This window comes from Scyliorhinus torazame, chromosome 7 (genome assembly GCF_047496885.1).
Source record: "Scyliorhinus torazame isolate Kashiwa2021f chromosome 7, sScyTor2.1, whole genome shotgun sequence".
Classification (NCBI taxonomy): Eukaryota; Metazoa; Chordata; class Chondrichthyes; order Carcharhiniformes; family Scyliorhinidae; genus Scyliorhinus; species Scyliorhinus torazame.
The window spans coordinates 115638164-115654923 of NC_092713.1; the positions used below are offsets into that span (position 1 = coordinate 115638164).

The window sequence follows — 16760 nt, forward strand, 5'->3', positions numbered from 1 at the left end:
ATTTTTTCACTGAGTTATTCTGGAGTGTCCTGATCAAGGAAGAGATCCACGTATTATAATTATTGAGAAACCTCAGTGAAGAGCCAAACCCTAAAAAAAAAAGCACCAAGGTCGAAAAGACAAAGAGGAAAACAATGCAAACCTACAAATAATGGTTAGACAAGAACATAAGAGCAGACACCGAGAAGGTATAATAATGCTAGCACACTCCAGATAGTTCTTCGCTTGTCCAATGCTTTCGCAGACAAACCTATTTTCTCTCTAATGCAAAACATGTCCTTGTGTGTGAGGTATGTAGGATAGTGAGTTGTAGGGCAAACAATGAATCATTTGACCAAAAAATAATAGGTTATTCCTGTCGTGTTGGGTGTTCTGATGCACAAATGATCCAACACGGCTGTAGATGGTACAACTCTGTTTTATGTCTAAACAACGGTAACAACTAACTACTGGCTTGGGTACGTGCTTCTCCAGCTAACCTGTGGACCCAGAATGAGCGGGAACTGTGGTGTTCCCTGTTTTATAGTGCGTGTGCTCTCACTGGTGATTGGCTGCGATGTTGTGTGCGCTGGCTGGTCCAACTGCCTGTCCAGCAGTGTGTGTGTGATTGCACCATGATATGCTGATGTGGATATCATGACATCCCCCCCTTTCACAAAGGATATGTGCCTACATGATAATAAATAGAAATGTGTACTGAGTGCATCTGAGTATGTGTGTGCAATATTTACAACATGTATATGAGGCTAAACTATATACAGAGGAAGGTGTCAGGTGCAACAGAACAACAAAGTTGTACCAATAACAGAACAAATGCAATCAACAAACGACGAGAGAAAACCTCTGGAACAATGAACGACAAGAAAAAAAAACTCGTTAACAGTACTGTAAAACAATTCCGTGAGTCCAATGTGCTAACAGGCTCATAAGTCAAGTCTCTCAGGTGGGCGACGAATTTGGGTTGACCGCCTCAAGGGTGGGTCAGGATCCACCGGCTGAAGAATGGGCCTGGCCACGGGCGAGAGAGGAAGAGGCAGAGTGGCAGGAAGCTCAACAAAGTCGACATCAGGGACAACAGGAGGGCATGGCACCAGTGCATGATCTCGTAGCGAGCGCGGAACCAGACGAAGGGCCCGCCGATTACGGCGGCGAATAGAGCCATCAGGCATATGAACCAGGAATGAGTGGGAAGCCACGTGGCGGAGAACCCCGGCGGTTGCTGACCAGCCACCCTCCGGTAGGTGTATGCGGACGTTGTCTCCAGGCGCCAGGGCAGGAAGATCAGTCGCCCGAGCGTCATGTGCCACCTTCTGCTGAGCACGCTGTTGTTGCATCCTTCGCAATACTGGAGCGTGGTCGAGGTCAGGAACATGAATGGACGGCACAGTGGTGCTGAGCATGTGACCCATCAACAGCTGGGCTGGCGAGAGGCCCGTGGACAGTGGGGCCGAGCGATAGGCCAGCAGGGCTAAACAGAAGTCAGATCCAGCATCAGCAGCCTTGCAGAGGAGCCGCTTCACAAAGTGGACGCCCTTTTCCGCCTTGCCATTTGACTGAGGATGCAAGGGACTGGGCGTCACGTGTGTGAAGTTGTATGAAGTGGCAAAGGAAGACCATTCTTGACTCGCAAAGCAAGGCCCGTTGTCAGACATGACGGTGAGCGAAATTCCATGGCGAGCAAAAGTTTCTTTGCATGCCTGGATGACAGCTGATGATGTCATGTCGTGCAGGCGTATGACCTCCGGGTAACTTGAGAAGTAGTCAATAAGAATAATGTAGTAACTGTCGAGCGCATGAAAGAGGTCCACGCCCACCTTCGACCAGGGGGACGTAACCAACTCATGGGGCTGAAGGGTCTCAGGGGGTTGCGCCAGCTGAAACCTCTGGCAGGTGGGGCAGTTGAGCACCATGTTGGCGATGTCGTTGCTGATGTCCGGCCAGTACACAGCCTCTCGGGGCCCTCCGCCTGCACTTTTCAACTCCGAGATGGCCTTCGTGCAGTTGTTTGAGGACAAGCCGGTACATGCTGTGTGGGATCACGATCTGGTCCAACTTCAAGAGGACACCATCAATGATGTCCAAGTCGTCCCGGACGTTGTAAAATTGTGGGCACTGCCCCTTGAGCCACCCTTCCGCATCACACTTTGTAGAAGGGGGTCAGCCGCCGACTCACGGCGAATGTGGGCCAGACGTGCATCAGTGGCCGGCAGAATGGCCGATGTGAAAGCTACCTGTGCGTCGACCTGACAAACGAACCCCTCAGAGTCGGGCGGTGTGTTGACCGCCCTGGACAGAGCATCTGAGAGGATGAGATCCTTCCCCGGGATGTAGACAAGTTGGGCGAGGGGTCATGTCGTTGAGGTCCTTCTGAATGATGCCGACCAGGGGGCGATGGTCGGTTTCCACAGTGAACTGCGGAAGACCATATACATAATCGTGAAACTTGTCGATGCCAGTCAACAGGCCTAGGCACTGTTACTCAATCTGCGCATAGCGCTGTTCTGTGGGGGTCATGGCCCGCGACGCATAGGCGACCGGAGCCTATGATGCGGTGTCGTCCCGTTGCAGGAGTACCGCCCCAATGCCAGACAGTTGAGATCTTTGTTTCCCATGTGGTATCGAAGAACGCCAGTACCGGGGCGGTGGTGAGCTTAACCTTGAGCTCCTCCCATTCACTCTGGTGTGCGGGCAGCCACTGGAATTCCGTTGTCTTTTTGACCAGGTGGCGAAGAGCAGTCGTGTGCGAAGCAAGGTTAGGAATGAACTTCCCCAGGAAGTTGACCATCCCGAGAAAGCGCAGCACTGCCTTCTTGTCTGACGGCTGCTGCATGGCTGCGATGACTGCCACTTTGTCGGCATCCAGCCGCACACCCGACCGGGAGATGTGGTCCCCCAAAAACTTTAGCTCAGTCTGGCCAAAAGAGCACTTGGCTTGGTTAAGGCGCAGGCCCTGATCCCGTACCCGTGCAAAGACACGCTGGAGACGACTGATGTGCCCCTGTGGTGTGATGGACCAGATGATAACGTCGTCTACATAGACGCGTTCCCCTTAGATGCCCTCCATCATCTGTTCCATGATGCGATGGAACACTTCGGAGGCCGAAATGATGCCGAATGGCATCCTATTGTAGTAGTATCTGCCAAATGGGGTGTTGAAAGTGCACAGCTTCCTGCTGGACTGATCCAATTGAATCTGCCAAAAGCCCTTTGACGCATCAAGCTTGGTGAATATTTTTGCCCGAGCCATTTCGCTCGTGATTTCTTCTCGTTTGGGTATGGGGTAGTGTTCCCTCATAATGTTGTGATTCAAATCTTTTGGGTCGATACAGATCCGGAGCTCGCCGGAGGGCTTCTTGACGCACACCATGGAGCTGACCCATGGCGTTGGCTCCGTGACCCGGGAAAGCACTCCTTGGTCCTGCAGCTGCTGCTTGAGGCGGTCCTTGAGTGGTGCTGGGACCCTACGAGGTGAATAACCGGGGTGGCGTCCGGTTTGAGCCGTATTTTGTACGTGTAGGGCAGTGTGCCCATGCCCTCGAAAACCTCCTGGTTGTGCGCGAGAAGTGAGTGGAGCTGCGCCCTAAAGTCTGCATCTGGGAAATCGGACGTGCCTTCTGGAGACAGAGTGTGTACCCGCTGAATGCGGTGGAGGATCTTGCACGCCTGTGCGCCTAACAGAGAGTCCTTCGAGGATCCTACGATTTCAAATGATAATGTGGCTTTGTGTGAGTTGTGTGTAACATAGAGCTGGCAGGACCCCGTGGCCGGGATGATGTTTCCATTGTAGTCAACCAGCTGACAGTGGGATGGCAGAATCGGTGGTTTGACCTTCAAGGTCTGGAAGGTTGACCATGCGAGGAGATTGGCGGAGGCACCAGTGTCCAGGCGAAATGTGATCTGGGATCGGTTGACCGTTAGGGTGGCACACCACTCATCGCCCGGATCAATGCTGTGCACTGGCAGCGGTTGGTGGTTCCGACTTGGGGACATCCGGTTCTTGTGGATTACCGCAACGTGGAAGGGCTCCCTGTCTTCAGTATCGCTGGTCTGCATACTATCTGGATATGACTCAGTGTAGGGGGGCTGAATCGCCCGCACATTCCTGCTAGGCTGGTGGAATTGTTGGGAGTTGGCAGGTTGAGCTGCTCGACAGCAGGCAGCATAGTGGCCCATTCGGCCACATGGAAGGCATTGTCGCGTTTTTGCCGGACATTGCTGCTTTAAGTGGGCGGAGCCACAGATGCCTCACGTCGTGACGTATGGCGTTCGTTGCGCCACCGCGCATGCGCTCCTGCGTAGAGCGCGCCTGCGCATCACGTCCCTCTGCGTCAACATCCCCTCTTTTGGCGCGTACAAGCGCGGGAGGCCTCGGAAAGCGCGCGAAATGGCCGCCCTCGTCCGGGCCGCGAGGAACTCGATCGACTAGACCTGCTCCGCCTCGTAAGACCCGTGCCGTGCCGTTACGGCCGCCTGGATTTGGGAGTACTGGCTGGTCGCGTTCTCATGGAGGATGCAGGTCTCGATGGCAGTCGCTTGGGTGAGGTGCTTTATTTTAAGGAGCTGTTGGCGTAGGGTGTCCGAAATGACCCCAAAAACTATTTGATCCCGTATCATGGAGTCGGAGGTGGCCCCATAGCCGCAGGACTGCGCAAGGATATGGAGGTGTGTCAAGTAAGATTGGAAAGGCTCATCCTTACCCTGCAGGCACTGCTGGAATAGGCACCTCTCAAAGCTCTCATTGACTTCCACGCTGAAGTGTTCATCGAACTTCAGAAGCACCGTCTTATATTTTGTTTTGTCCTTGCCTTCCACGAATGCCAGGGAGTTATAGATGTGGATGGCGTGTTGCCCCGTCGTGGAGAGGATGAGGGCGATCTTCCTGGTGTCCGATGCATTCTCCCTGTCTGTGGCTTCTAGGAAGAGCTGGAAGCGCTGTTTAAACAGCTTCCAGTTTACGCCGAGATTTCCAGCGATCCGGAGCGGCTGCGGCGGGCTGATGTTTTCCATGGAGCAGGATGGCAGATTTCCGAAAGGGTGCAGGTAGGTCTCACAGTCGCTGGTTAGCGTCCACTACTGGTATCATGTCGTGTTGGGAGTTCTGATGCACAAATGGTCCAACACGGCTGTATATGGTACAACTCTGTTTTATTGTCTAAACAACGGTAACAACTAACTACTGGCTTGGGTACGTGCTTCTCCAGCTAACCTGTGGACCCAGCCCTATCACTATCTTAGTGAAGCACTCAGCACATGGTCTATGTCTGAGTGGCGCGCTGTGAGCTCTGTGCTCTGAGCTATCTCCTGGTAGAATGAGCGGGAACTGTGGTGTTCCCTGTTTTATAGTGCATGTGCTCTCACTGGTGATAGGCTGCGATGTTATGTGTGTGCTGGTTGGTCCACCTGCCTGTCCATCAGTGTGTGTGTGATTGCACGTGATATGCTGATGTGGATATCATGACAATTCCCATAACCTTGTCACGTTGCTGGCTGACAAACAAATCACACAGATTATAGTCAGATTATATCTCAGGCTACCAAACTACAAATCAAGTCTATGGAGGGGTGAAAATTAATAGAAGAGGAACAAATCAGGCAGATTTGTGTTACAATACCTCAAATAATTATTTTCTTTGAAAACAATTAGGCCACAAAATGGAGCGCCAAAGCAGCAGTAAAAGTGCCATTTTGATAAAATGTGGTATCTGCACCATTCACACTCACTTCCAGCACGACTTGCCAACTTGATGAAGACGTTAACACGAATGTTGGAAGCGTGTGGCAGAGTAGACAAATGGTGACTTCAGTCAGTGTGTAGTGCAGATTTGACTCCAATTGGCTGCAATTTTCAGCCACTCAAACTGGTCTTCAGATAATCCAGCTGTTTTACAAGCAGCACTACCAGGGAAAGTGGCTACAGCAGCAGACCTAAAAAGAGGAACAGTGATGGAGCCCCGAACCACAGCTAAGTAGAGCAGCCTCACTGGGGCCAGTCAGACAGACCCTGACAAGAAGGGGGGCGGGGAGAGGTTTGAGAGAAAGGTTTAAAGGGTGAGGGTTTATTCCATCAACAGGTCCCCCACTGGGCACAGCATGCCTGAGTAGGAGGGTGTTTTGTTGTGTAGTTTAGATGGGCTGTTAGGGATTATCTAGTCTTCCAAAAGTTTGTGGTCTCTTTAACCATAACTATTCATTCACAGAAAATATTTACACATTTAGACCTCCACAAGGTTGGAGCTCCTCCCTCTTCCAAATCTCTCTTACCTCTCTCAGTCAGGTGATCCAACATCATTTATGCTTCTGGTGTTAACCCTTTACTATACAGAGAGAACCTCACCACTCCATAGCCCCTGGCAGGCCTGCCAGAGTTTTAAGTGGTTCAACCTCGCATGAACTTGGGTCCCCTGTCGAGGTGTGCAACCACTCAACAGTGCATTCAGCACAAAGCTACAGACTGCTATCATTTTATTTTATCAAAATTAGCAAGCAGCAGAACGTTTGCGCCCCACCTGCAATATTTCAAACAGGCACAGATTAATCGCATTTCTCCGCACCCCGATTTTTAGTCTGTAAAATCTAGATGCCTTTATTGGGTTTCTGGTGCACCATAAGTAATTTGCATCCTTACTGAAACATTTGAACATGACATAATAAATAGGGAAAAGGCTCCACTAATTACCTCTCTGCAGACAAGGCTCTGAACATTGCCCTTGGCTGAAAAAGCTGATGTCACCCCCGATATAATAACAGTTCCAAATAATTAATTATATTTCCTTTTCATAGCATGGTAATCAAGTTTGTAAACATTCAAATCTTTTACAACAAAGACATCGTGAGAAGCAATTTGTTAGTTCTCTAGCTTTAAACAGACTAATTGTTTTCCAAACAGGCACTTGTAGCACATCCCACTATGGTATAATAGGTGCGAAAGCTGACACTTCCCATGTCTTTACAATTGTCATGTAATGTTTCTTCCAATGTAACAGGCACCAAGGAAAGGAAACTCAAGTTACCCTATTTACATAGCTATGCGGTATAGGTTTTGGTCTCGATTCCATTTGAGTTGGCTGTTCCCAGTCATAAAGTAATCTACTAAAAGTAGATATATTACAAAACACATTTCTATAAAATATTAAAAACATGGGGCGAGACCTTCAGGCAGCACGGTAGCACAGTGATTAGCACTGCGGCTTCACAGCGCCAGGTTCCCAGGTTCGATTCCCCGCTGAGTCACTGTGCGGAGTCTGCACGTTCTCCACGTGTCTGCGTGGGTTTTCTCTGGGTGCTCCGGTTTCCTCCTACAGTCCAAAGACGTGCAGGTTAGGTGGGTTGGCCATGATAAATTGCCCTTAGTGTCCAAAAAGGTTAGGAGGGGTTATTGGGTTACGGAGATAGGGTGGAAGTGGGGCTCAAGTTGGTCAGTGCAGACTCGATGGGCCGAATGGCCACCTTCTGCAATGTATGTTCTATGTTCTGTTCATCCCGGCGGGATCTTTCGGTTCCCCCCGATGGCGCTCCGCTGCTGCGGCTTCCTGGATGCTTGTGGTGAATTAAATGGGAAATCCCATTGACAGATGTGGGACCAGAAGATCCCGCCGCCAGCCAATGGTGGGCTGCCTCCCGCCGGTGAGAAACACGCTGTGGGGAGAGCAGAGAATCTCGCCCCTGGAGAGGAATGTTCTCATTTTTGTCTAAATGTAAACTCGGCAGGAACAGCGGAGGTAGCCTACCAGCTGTACAATGTGCTCACCCCATCAGCAACCTTGGCTCCTGACAGATCGAAGCACCTTTTTTAAAGGGCATCCTGATGTAAAGAAGATAAAAATAGAACAGACAAACCTCCACCCCATCATGGACACCTCCTCCACCACTCTGGAACCCCTGGCCCCTCCCTCATGGCCACCAACCCTGGCAGTGCCCCTTGTCACTGCACCTGGAGGAAGTGAAAGATCAGTGCTGGGAGCAGTGTCGGGGTACTGCCAGGGCAGTAATGCCGGGGACTGTACTTATGTGTATGCCACATAGTCAGACACCACAGTCGCCAAATACTCTGATCTAAACATCCCCGCCCACAGCGCCTTATCCAGGACAAGATTTTAATCTGGGAGTACACCCGAGAGGTGTGCAAGAGGTACGACAATTCCTTCATCCTCGGCCTCTCAAAACGCCACAGGTCGCCCCTCTCATGCGTTCCATAAACCCTAACAGTTCCTTTGCCATGGCTGACACCTTCAGAGACCTGGGACACGGCCGGTCCAGCCTGGGGTTCAGCACCATATTAAAATCATCCCCCCACCCATAATCAGCTGGTGCATCCAGGTCCAGAATCTTTGCCAAAACCCGCCTCAGAAATTCCACGTCGTCCCAATTTGGGGCATACGCATTCACCAGCACCAAGGGCACCCCCTCGAACCTCCGACTCACCATCACAAATCTACCCCACAGGGTCCATCACTATATTCCCCACCTCAAAAGCCGTCCTCTTATTGATCCACACTGCCACCACCCTCGTCTTTATATCCATCCCCAAATGGAATACCTGTCCCACCCAGCCCTTCCTCAGCCTCTTCTGGTCCCCCACCTTCAAATGCATCTCCTGAAGAAACACCACAACCACCTCCAAACTCCTTAAATGTGCGAAAACGCAAGACCTCTTAAACTTGAGTCCCTTGGCTTATTCAACCCCTGAATGTTCCATGTAATATTCCAACCCCCCCCCCCCCCCCCCCCCCGATCAGCCATAACCCCTCTGTAAACAGCTCTCCCAGGTCCACGCCTCGCTCACCCTCTCGGCCTCCCCAAGATGTCTGCCGCCACCTCCCCTTAACCAACTGCCCCACACCCTATTTCGTCAGTCGCCGACGCCCCAGAGCCCTCTGCAATCTTTCCCTCTGTCACACTTCGATAGTCCTTCCGAACAGCCCCCTTGCTCGTTACACTCTTGTTCGATAAGCCATAATCCGGACACACCGGAGGAGAAATCCTGGGCTGGATTCTCCGTTCCCGAGGCGAAGTACCGACGGCAACGTAAGATCCGTGATGTTTCATGACGGGAAAGTTCGCGCGCAACCCTCACTGATTCTGCTACCGGTGAGGGGTTGCACCGCCGAAGGAATGTGCGGAAAACGGTCGGAGAATCGCCAGGTCCCGTGCTGCACATGCGCAGGGCTGACAAGTTGCAGCCGCGCACGCCTACACACCCTGTGGCGCATGTCCCAATGATACTGAATTGTAAGGGGGTGGAGCATTGCGACTCAGCGTCAAACCAGCGCCTGCCCCGATTCCGGCGTCGGGAGCCATTCTCCGCCCGATCGCCGTTCCCGATTTCGGCGTTGGGCAACGGAGAATCCCGCCCCCTAACTTTCACTGTTCATGCACTTCGTACCAGCAAACACACTCTATTTCGGGTGAAAGGGACCAAACAATTCTACCTTCAGTGGGAGCCACCAAATGTGCGACCACTCACACCATGGTCACTCCCGAAGTCCTGACGTAGGGAACTTCATATGATCAACAAAGTTCACACCAGCTGTAATGAAAAGGCCAAATGAGGCTTTGAGCTGCATTTGCAAAGAGGTAGAGTACAAATCAAAGAGGTAGTTAGAATTGTTGTGAAAGTGATGTTCAGATTCCAAATAAAGGAATACAAAGGGGGGAATCTTACCATAGTTTTTCTAAGTGACGGATTCAGACTGAAAACCCGCAGGTAGCTTTCCAGCTGCACCAACCAGTTTTCCCTCCAGATCTTGAGCCTCTGTGAGTAAACCGAATGATTGGGAGGGGTTTACGCTGTCACTCTGGCAGGCTTCTCAGTTCACTTACTTCAACATACTCCACAGAGATCAGGGCTCCATCTTTAAAGGATACTGTAATAAGCACTGAAGTGGACTCCCCTCACGTCCCGCCACCACGGAGGTTTCAGGGGCTGCCCACTCTGGACAAGCATCAGGTGCTCCCCCTCCACCACTGCAGAATTATCAGGGGTTCTCCCCCCCCACCACCACAGCGAAAGTATCGCTGGCGCTCCCCCTCTCAATGCCCACTACCCCCCATGCCTGCAATTTCCCATCCTCACAGCCTGCTCCCTCCCCCCACCCACCACACAAAACCGGAAACCCTGCTGAATTCAATGAGGGCTCTCCCTGGCACTGCCCCTTGGCACTGCCTGGGCATGCTCCTCTCACCTCGGGGGCTATACTTACCTTTGCGCCCCCAGAGGGACACCATCGATTGAATCTCATCTTTCAAAATCTGTTGTAATCCTTGCCGGCGTCACGTCAGTGAGGTTTGAATATTCAGTGAAGGGGAACAGGTAGCGGAGGGACTGGCTAATGATATTGAAATCTAATAAAATGAGGTTCCCGCCCTTGATGGACCTCGTGATGTCACCAGCAAGGGGCGCGCTTCCCGATTCTCTCCAGATTTTCTGCCTGGGTCCCCATTTTTCTGACCCGGTAAACTACTCAAAGGACTGTTTTGTTCCTGAGAAGATACAGAGCTGAACATCTAAAATTATTCAAGGATCAGAAATCTAAGTTATGAGAAAAGGTTGACAGGTTTTTTTTTAAAAGGAGGGGTAGCTAATTTTAACAAAGATCCTGACCAATTGTTGACTGCAGTGAAGTATTTAAATGGCAGGTGACATAGTCGCAAATTGCAATTTTGCCATGAAACAGGACACCACAACTGAGCCACCACACATATGCAAAACACTTTCTGAGAATTGACACCAGAAAACCATCAGGAACCTCCTGGTTGTAGTCCCTTGCTGTTCCAGAGTTCATATCAACTAACAGCATTGACCAGGGATGAAACCTGGTATCTTGTTTATTTGTATTGTCAGTAATAATAACCTGTATTGTCACAAGTAGGCTTACATTAACACTGCAATGAAGTTACTGTGAAAAGCCCCTAGTCGCCACACTCCGTCACCTGTTCGGGTACATGAGGGAGAATTCAGAATGTCCAAAATACCTAACAGCATCTTCTTTCGGGGCTTGTGGGAGGAAACCGGAGTACCTGGAGGAAACCCACACAGACATGGGGAGAACCTGGAGACTCCACACAGACAGTGACCCAAGCGGGAATCAAACCTGGGACCCTGGCACTGTGAAGCCATAGTGATAACCACTGTGCTACCGTGCTGTGCTATACCATGCTGTTTATGATATTTTTCCACAAGTGAACCCTGTTTATTTGTTTGCACATCAGACTGCTGTGGCTACACTCTAGTTCCCTGTACTGCCTTGAAACTAGCAGGCATTCTGTAAACCTTACCCTTGTCTCGGATTCTCCACTGTCGGCAGTTGTGCAAGATGACCATGTGGACTACGCAAATCCCCTTCAATAGAAGGGCAATCAGAGGTTGAACTTCGGGTAAGTTGCAGAGATGACAAAACAGATGCTGCCGGTCCACTATGGCTCGTGGGAGAGCAACTATACATCCCTAAACAAACAAAGAAAAGTATCAGCGCATTGAATCAAAATAAGAAGCAATTCTGGTCGGTATTTTTTCCTTCACAAACAGTAGCATAGTGGGTAGCACTGTTGCTTCACAGCTCCAGGGCCCCAGGTCGATTCCCACTTGGGTCACTGTCTGTGGAGTCTGCACGTTCTCCCTGTGTCTGCATGGGTTTCCTCCAGGTGCTCCCGTTTCCTCACATAGTCCAAAGATGTGCAGCTTAGGTGGATTGGCCATGCTAAATTTCCCTTTGTGTCCAAAAAGGTTAGGTGGGGTTCCTGGGTTACGGGGATAGGGTGGAGGTGTGGGCTTGGGTAGGGTGCTCCTTCCAAGGGCTGATGCTGACTCGATGGGTTGAATGGCGTCCTTCTGTACTGTAAATTCTATGATTCTCTAATAGGAGTAATAATAACTTAATTTGCCCATTATAGAAGGTAAAATTAGGGTGTAATCCATTCTGTCGGTTTCGAGACTTTATAAAAGGGTTAAGTTTACCCTTAAATGTAAATAGGCTCAATTTCATGTTATGATCTCAAGAAAAAGCTGACAGAGAGTATCTTTAGCTTTGATTTGTTTTGAGAGACTCAGCTCAGTTGGTAGCACTCTCATCTCTGAGTCACAAGGGTCTAGGTTCAAGTCCTCTAAGGCTGAGCACAAAAATCAAGGCTGATACTCCAGTGAATTTTTGACGATGTACTGCATTGTCAGAGATTCCATCTTTCAGATAAGACATTAAGGGCCTATCTGCTCTGATCTTGTGACACTATTTTCGAAGAAGAGCGAGTAATTTATCCTCTATATCCTGGTCAATATTTATTCCTCAATCAACGTCAGAAAAGCACATTATCTGGACATTATTGTGCATAAAACAAATAAAAATATAATAGATAAGGTGTAAACAAAAAGTATTTAAAAAGAAAAAGAAAGCAATTAGCTTCTACTTGATTTGAGAATTTGCAGAAATTAAGACTTTTGGCCTTAACCTAAACCCAGTTCCTTCTTCGGCATGGAATAAGGCATTCCTCATTACATGGCATAACGATACTACCCTTAGAAACAAAATGTGTCTTCCAACTGTCAGCAACATAATAGGGGATTTGCTAGAAAATATGAATATATTTAACATCAAACTTGCACTTTTTTCATGACTATGACCGGCCACCTCTGGATGTCACTGACAAAGGACTGGGCTTTGCATAGTGATGTTGCATCATTTTGGTGATTTTAATAAGGATCATAATTTAAGAGCTACCCAGAAGCCAATCTAGAGCCTGACCCGGAAATATATATACCACCAGAAAAATATACTATATACACAGGCAGCTCTTGTTTTCCTGGAGTGGCCAGTTCCAAGTGCCTTAGGCTTCACTGAAATCACAACCCAGTTGCAAAGGAATTAGTTTTGTTGGCATCACCATAGTGGTCGACTATCAGGGAGATCTCACATGAAGATTAACTTCCCCATTAAGATAATTGGTACTTTTTTTACAGTCAATTATTTATTTTTCAATAGACAATACTGAGTACTTTGAACAAAAAATATTCTCCCTAGACATTCCTTCATCTTTAACCCTATACCCAGTTAGCTGCTTTACTTTGGTAAATACCAGGATAAATTTCTGTTGTCTCATCCGAGAGATAACATATGTTACTAAGTGTTGAAACTCTTAATTTTATTGACTCTGTGTTACACAATCTTAAGAACATTTCTATATGTATTCAACATCATTGTACTACACTTGGATCATCAATCAAGATTATAACTGGTGCACTGTTTGGCCCCATTTGTGAAAGAAAAACTGGCTAACGTTATGCCTGTGATTATCACCATGGTATCTGCCAAGTTTAGAAAACAAGTGGGGTCCAAAAAGTGCATCGGAGACATACTGGCACCAAAAATGAAGCCACACTAGCTGAACAGAGGGGGGGGGAAGATCTGAGTAACCTCTGATAGTAAGCAGTTTGAAATTTTTGAGGTTTGCATTGTGCACTGTGCAGTAATCTACAAGAGATGTAAACACAGGAGTCACAATTTGCCTCTTGCTTTTTCTTCCACAACACAATATTGAGACTTATTCTGATGTCTCACACAGAATGACATTTTTGTAAACAATATTTACTTTTTTTTCCTTTCTCTACTAGCTGCATTCCTACAAATCTCCAGGTTATTTTAAACCAATGTATAATGTCAGCTCCCTGACAGCTCAGTTGATAAAGTGCACAGACTCAGGAGCTCAAACTCCCTATCCCTGTCTGTCTCCTATCTTCCCACAATCTAGTCTTTAAAAACTCAAGCATGGTAGCATCTAATGAAAACTTACTGATTTATCCTATCTTTTCAACCTTGTTGATATCCTGCATTAACAACAGGTTAAATTCTTCATGCACAGGACATCTCAAAGGCAAAACACCAGAGGCAGAGAGGTGAGAAATTAGACAATTCCAGAAAGTAGATATATTGTGTTCTCAGGCCACACCTCAGCCAGGTTTCTCAATTTAGACAAAAACATTGTGGTTGTCTTAGTTTGTGTGTGGGACTAATTTATGTGATTTAGGAAGTTTTATTTTGAAATAATTAAAACGCACCTGGATATATCTCATGATTGACTGCCAAAGTTCTTCCAATGCTGTTGTTTATTATATTGCGCGGTGAAGTCACTGGCTGAAGAGACTGAATAGTCAGGCAATCGTTCATCATATCTGGTTCAAGTTCAGCGCCTGAACGCAGCTTCAAATTAAAGGGAAGAAAAAGTAGAAAATACTTACATCAACAAATGTCTGGTGCCACTGTAGCATATTATCATATTGTCTAAATATTTCTAGGCATTGTCATCAAACAATGTCTTGACTGTGGGAACATACAACTCAATTAGAATTAGTCACTCAGGTCTTCTGAAATGGTTCAGTGGGTCCACTGTATCACAAAGTAAAATAGGCAGATTCCAGTATTGATCTGGTCTTAGCTGGTTGCAATTGAGTCAGCTGGGGAGATGTAAAGTTGTTTACATTCACTATCATTTATGGATCTATTATTTCAAGTGGTAGGGTGTTGTACAGTAACAAATCATCAGAGCACTACTATTGTGTTACCAATGTCAAACATTTCCCTGATGGAGATGGGCACTTAAGTGAGCAGGCACGGACATTTGTCCCACCGGTTGGCATGCTGGTTCCCCAGCTCTATTCCACCCCCGAGCCATTTTCAATGAGGCAAGAAAGGAAGAAGCAGCAGGGCAACCAGCCACAAGCAGCGGGTTCAACTAACTGAAAGCCCGTGAAAGCCTATTGTCAGGGGCCAATTGGGATTTTCTAATTGGCCTCAGAGTCCATAAAGCTATTGAGGAACAGTGCAGCGACAGACTGAGCAGCCAGCACTCCAGGCAGTTAAGGGCCCTCCCTGCCTGCCAGGCTTCAGCTACTGCAAAATGCCACTCCATGGAGTGACTACCCTGCCCCCACCCTCCACCCTTTTTTAACTTTAATTTTATTAAATTTTAAGATAGGGCACCTCTATCTTGGGGCAACCTCTCCCTCACTTACCTTGAAAGACATCCTCTTATTACCCTCCAGGTTTGAGTGCCCACTCGCCGTCCTTAATTAGACATTAAGTAACCCTGTGGCCATAAATTGGCCAAATCAACGAAAATCACATCCATTTAAACCTGTTGCAGTTCCGGAGCCAGGGGAACATCCTGCCCTAACTCCCAACATTTTACGATACATTACTTCTTAATATCACCAAAGATTACACAGTACAAAGAATGAAAAATAATTCTGAAAAATGCTTTATCATAAATTCCCAACTCTCTTCTTTTTAGGGAATTGATGGGGAATAATCCCTACATAGGGGAGGCAATGGTGTAGTGATATTGTCACTGGACAAGAAATTCCAGGGACTTGGGTTCCCAGTGTGGTGTTGGGTGCTCTGGTGCACAGATGAGCCAACACAGTTGTATGTGGTACAACTCTATTTTATTTTAACTCTTATAATACAGTTCGTTCTGGATATTCTGCACGTGCTGTCTCCCTGAGTGTGTCGTGTAGCAGGTCTGTCCTGGTCCTCCTCTCCAGCTAATACTGACCACCAGGTGTCGTGTTTGTGCTTTTATATCTTTCTGTGATTGGTTGTGGTGGTGTGTGTTCTGATTTGTCTGTTGGTGTGTCTATCATGATGTGTGTGTTTGAATATCATGACATCCCCCCTTTTTACAAAGATATGTGCCTACGTCGCTATAAATATAATCGTGTCGTGAGTGTATCTAAGAGTGTGTGCGTGTGTTGTGTACAGCGTGTGTATATGACGTAACTATTTACATGGGGCGATGTCGGGTGCGTCACACTAACAAGGTTGTACCATAACAAAACATGAATGCGAGAAAAAAAACAACTTGAACAGTGGTCCGGTCAGACGATATCTGGAACGATAAACAACAACAGGTTATAATACAGAAGTGTTTGACTTTTTGAACGTATGAACAGCGTTATAAGTCCAGTCTAATGGGTGACCGCCTCAAGAATAGGCTGGTCCTCAGGCCGGTTCAGCTGTGGAGATTTGGGTTCACACTGGTTCACCTTGGACTGTTGGAGGTGATGCTGTTGCCGAAGTCTCTACTTTTCCATTTGTTGTACTTCGTGCAGTGCTTGGTTTTTCATTCGTGCAAATATAACATTCAACATCTTTGTTAGTGTTGCCTTGGCTGTGGTTTGGTTCTGGTGGCGATGGAAGGGGCATGATCCGTGGCATCTCCACGAAGTCATCCTTGGGAACCAGTGGAGGATCCGGCGTGTGCGTACGGTTCAGTTGCGAGCGTGGAAGGCGGTGCAAAGCTCGCTGATTGCGCCTACGCACCAATCCATCCGCCCTGCATGCCAGGAACAAGGTGGAGTCTTTTTTCTTTTTATGTTTGTGGTGGACGGCATCTTGTAGCCGAAGGGTCGTTGCCATCGAAGTAGCACCATCACTAATATCATGCAAGGCGATGACTGTGCCAGATGTGGAAGTTGGCCGAGACCGTGCACGCTGGTTCCGGCCACCTGCTGTGCCGGAAGGGCGACTCCGCAGAGAAACGTCGAAGCATGTCGCCTTGGAGAGAGAATTGTTGCTCGTATCAACGTCTGGCGATGGCGCGAATTGGTGTGTCCGTCTTGGACCGCCGGTGCTGGTCGTCACTGCCGACCCAGTGGGACTGCCACGCGATCCATTCCCTGTCGCCGTGGCATCCGCCGTCACCCTGAGCATGCCATCATCGAGGCCGCGACACCGCCCATCCGGAGCAAGGTCTGGCGTGCGCGAATCAGAGTC

At 48.4% G+C, this 16760-nt stretch overlaps 1 protein-coding gene across 1 annotated transcript in view; it reads right to left on the reverse strand.

The window, feature by feature from the left end:
- glis1a (GLIS family zinc finger 1a) overlaps positions 1 to 16760 on the reverse strand; it is a 587387-nt gene that overhangs the window by 95071 nt on the left and 475556 nt on the right. The window contains exons 7-8 of the mRNA XM_072511301.1: positions 14045 to 14186; positions 11275 to 11443 (exon numbers count right to left, since the gene is read on the reverse strand). Coding sequence (XP_072367402.1) covers positions 11275 to 11443; positions 14045 to 14186 — 311 coding nt within the window. The remainder of the gene's footprint in view (positions 1 to 11274; positions 11444 to 14044; positions 14187 to 16760) is intronic.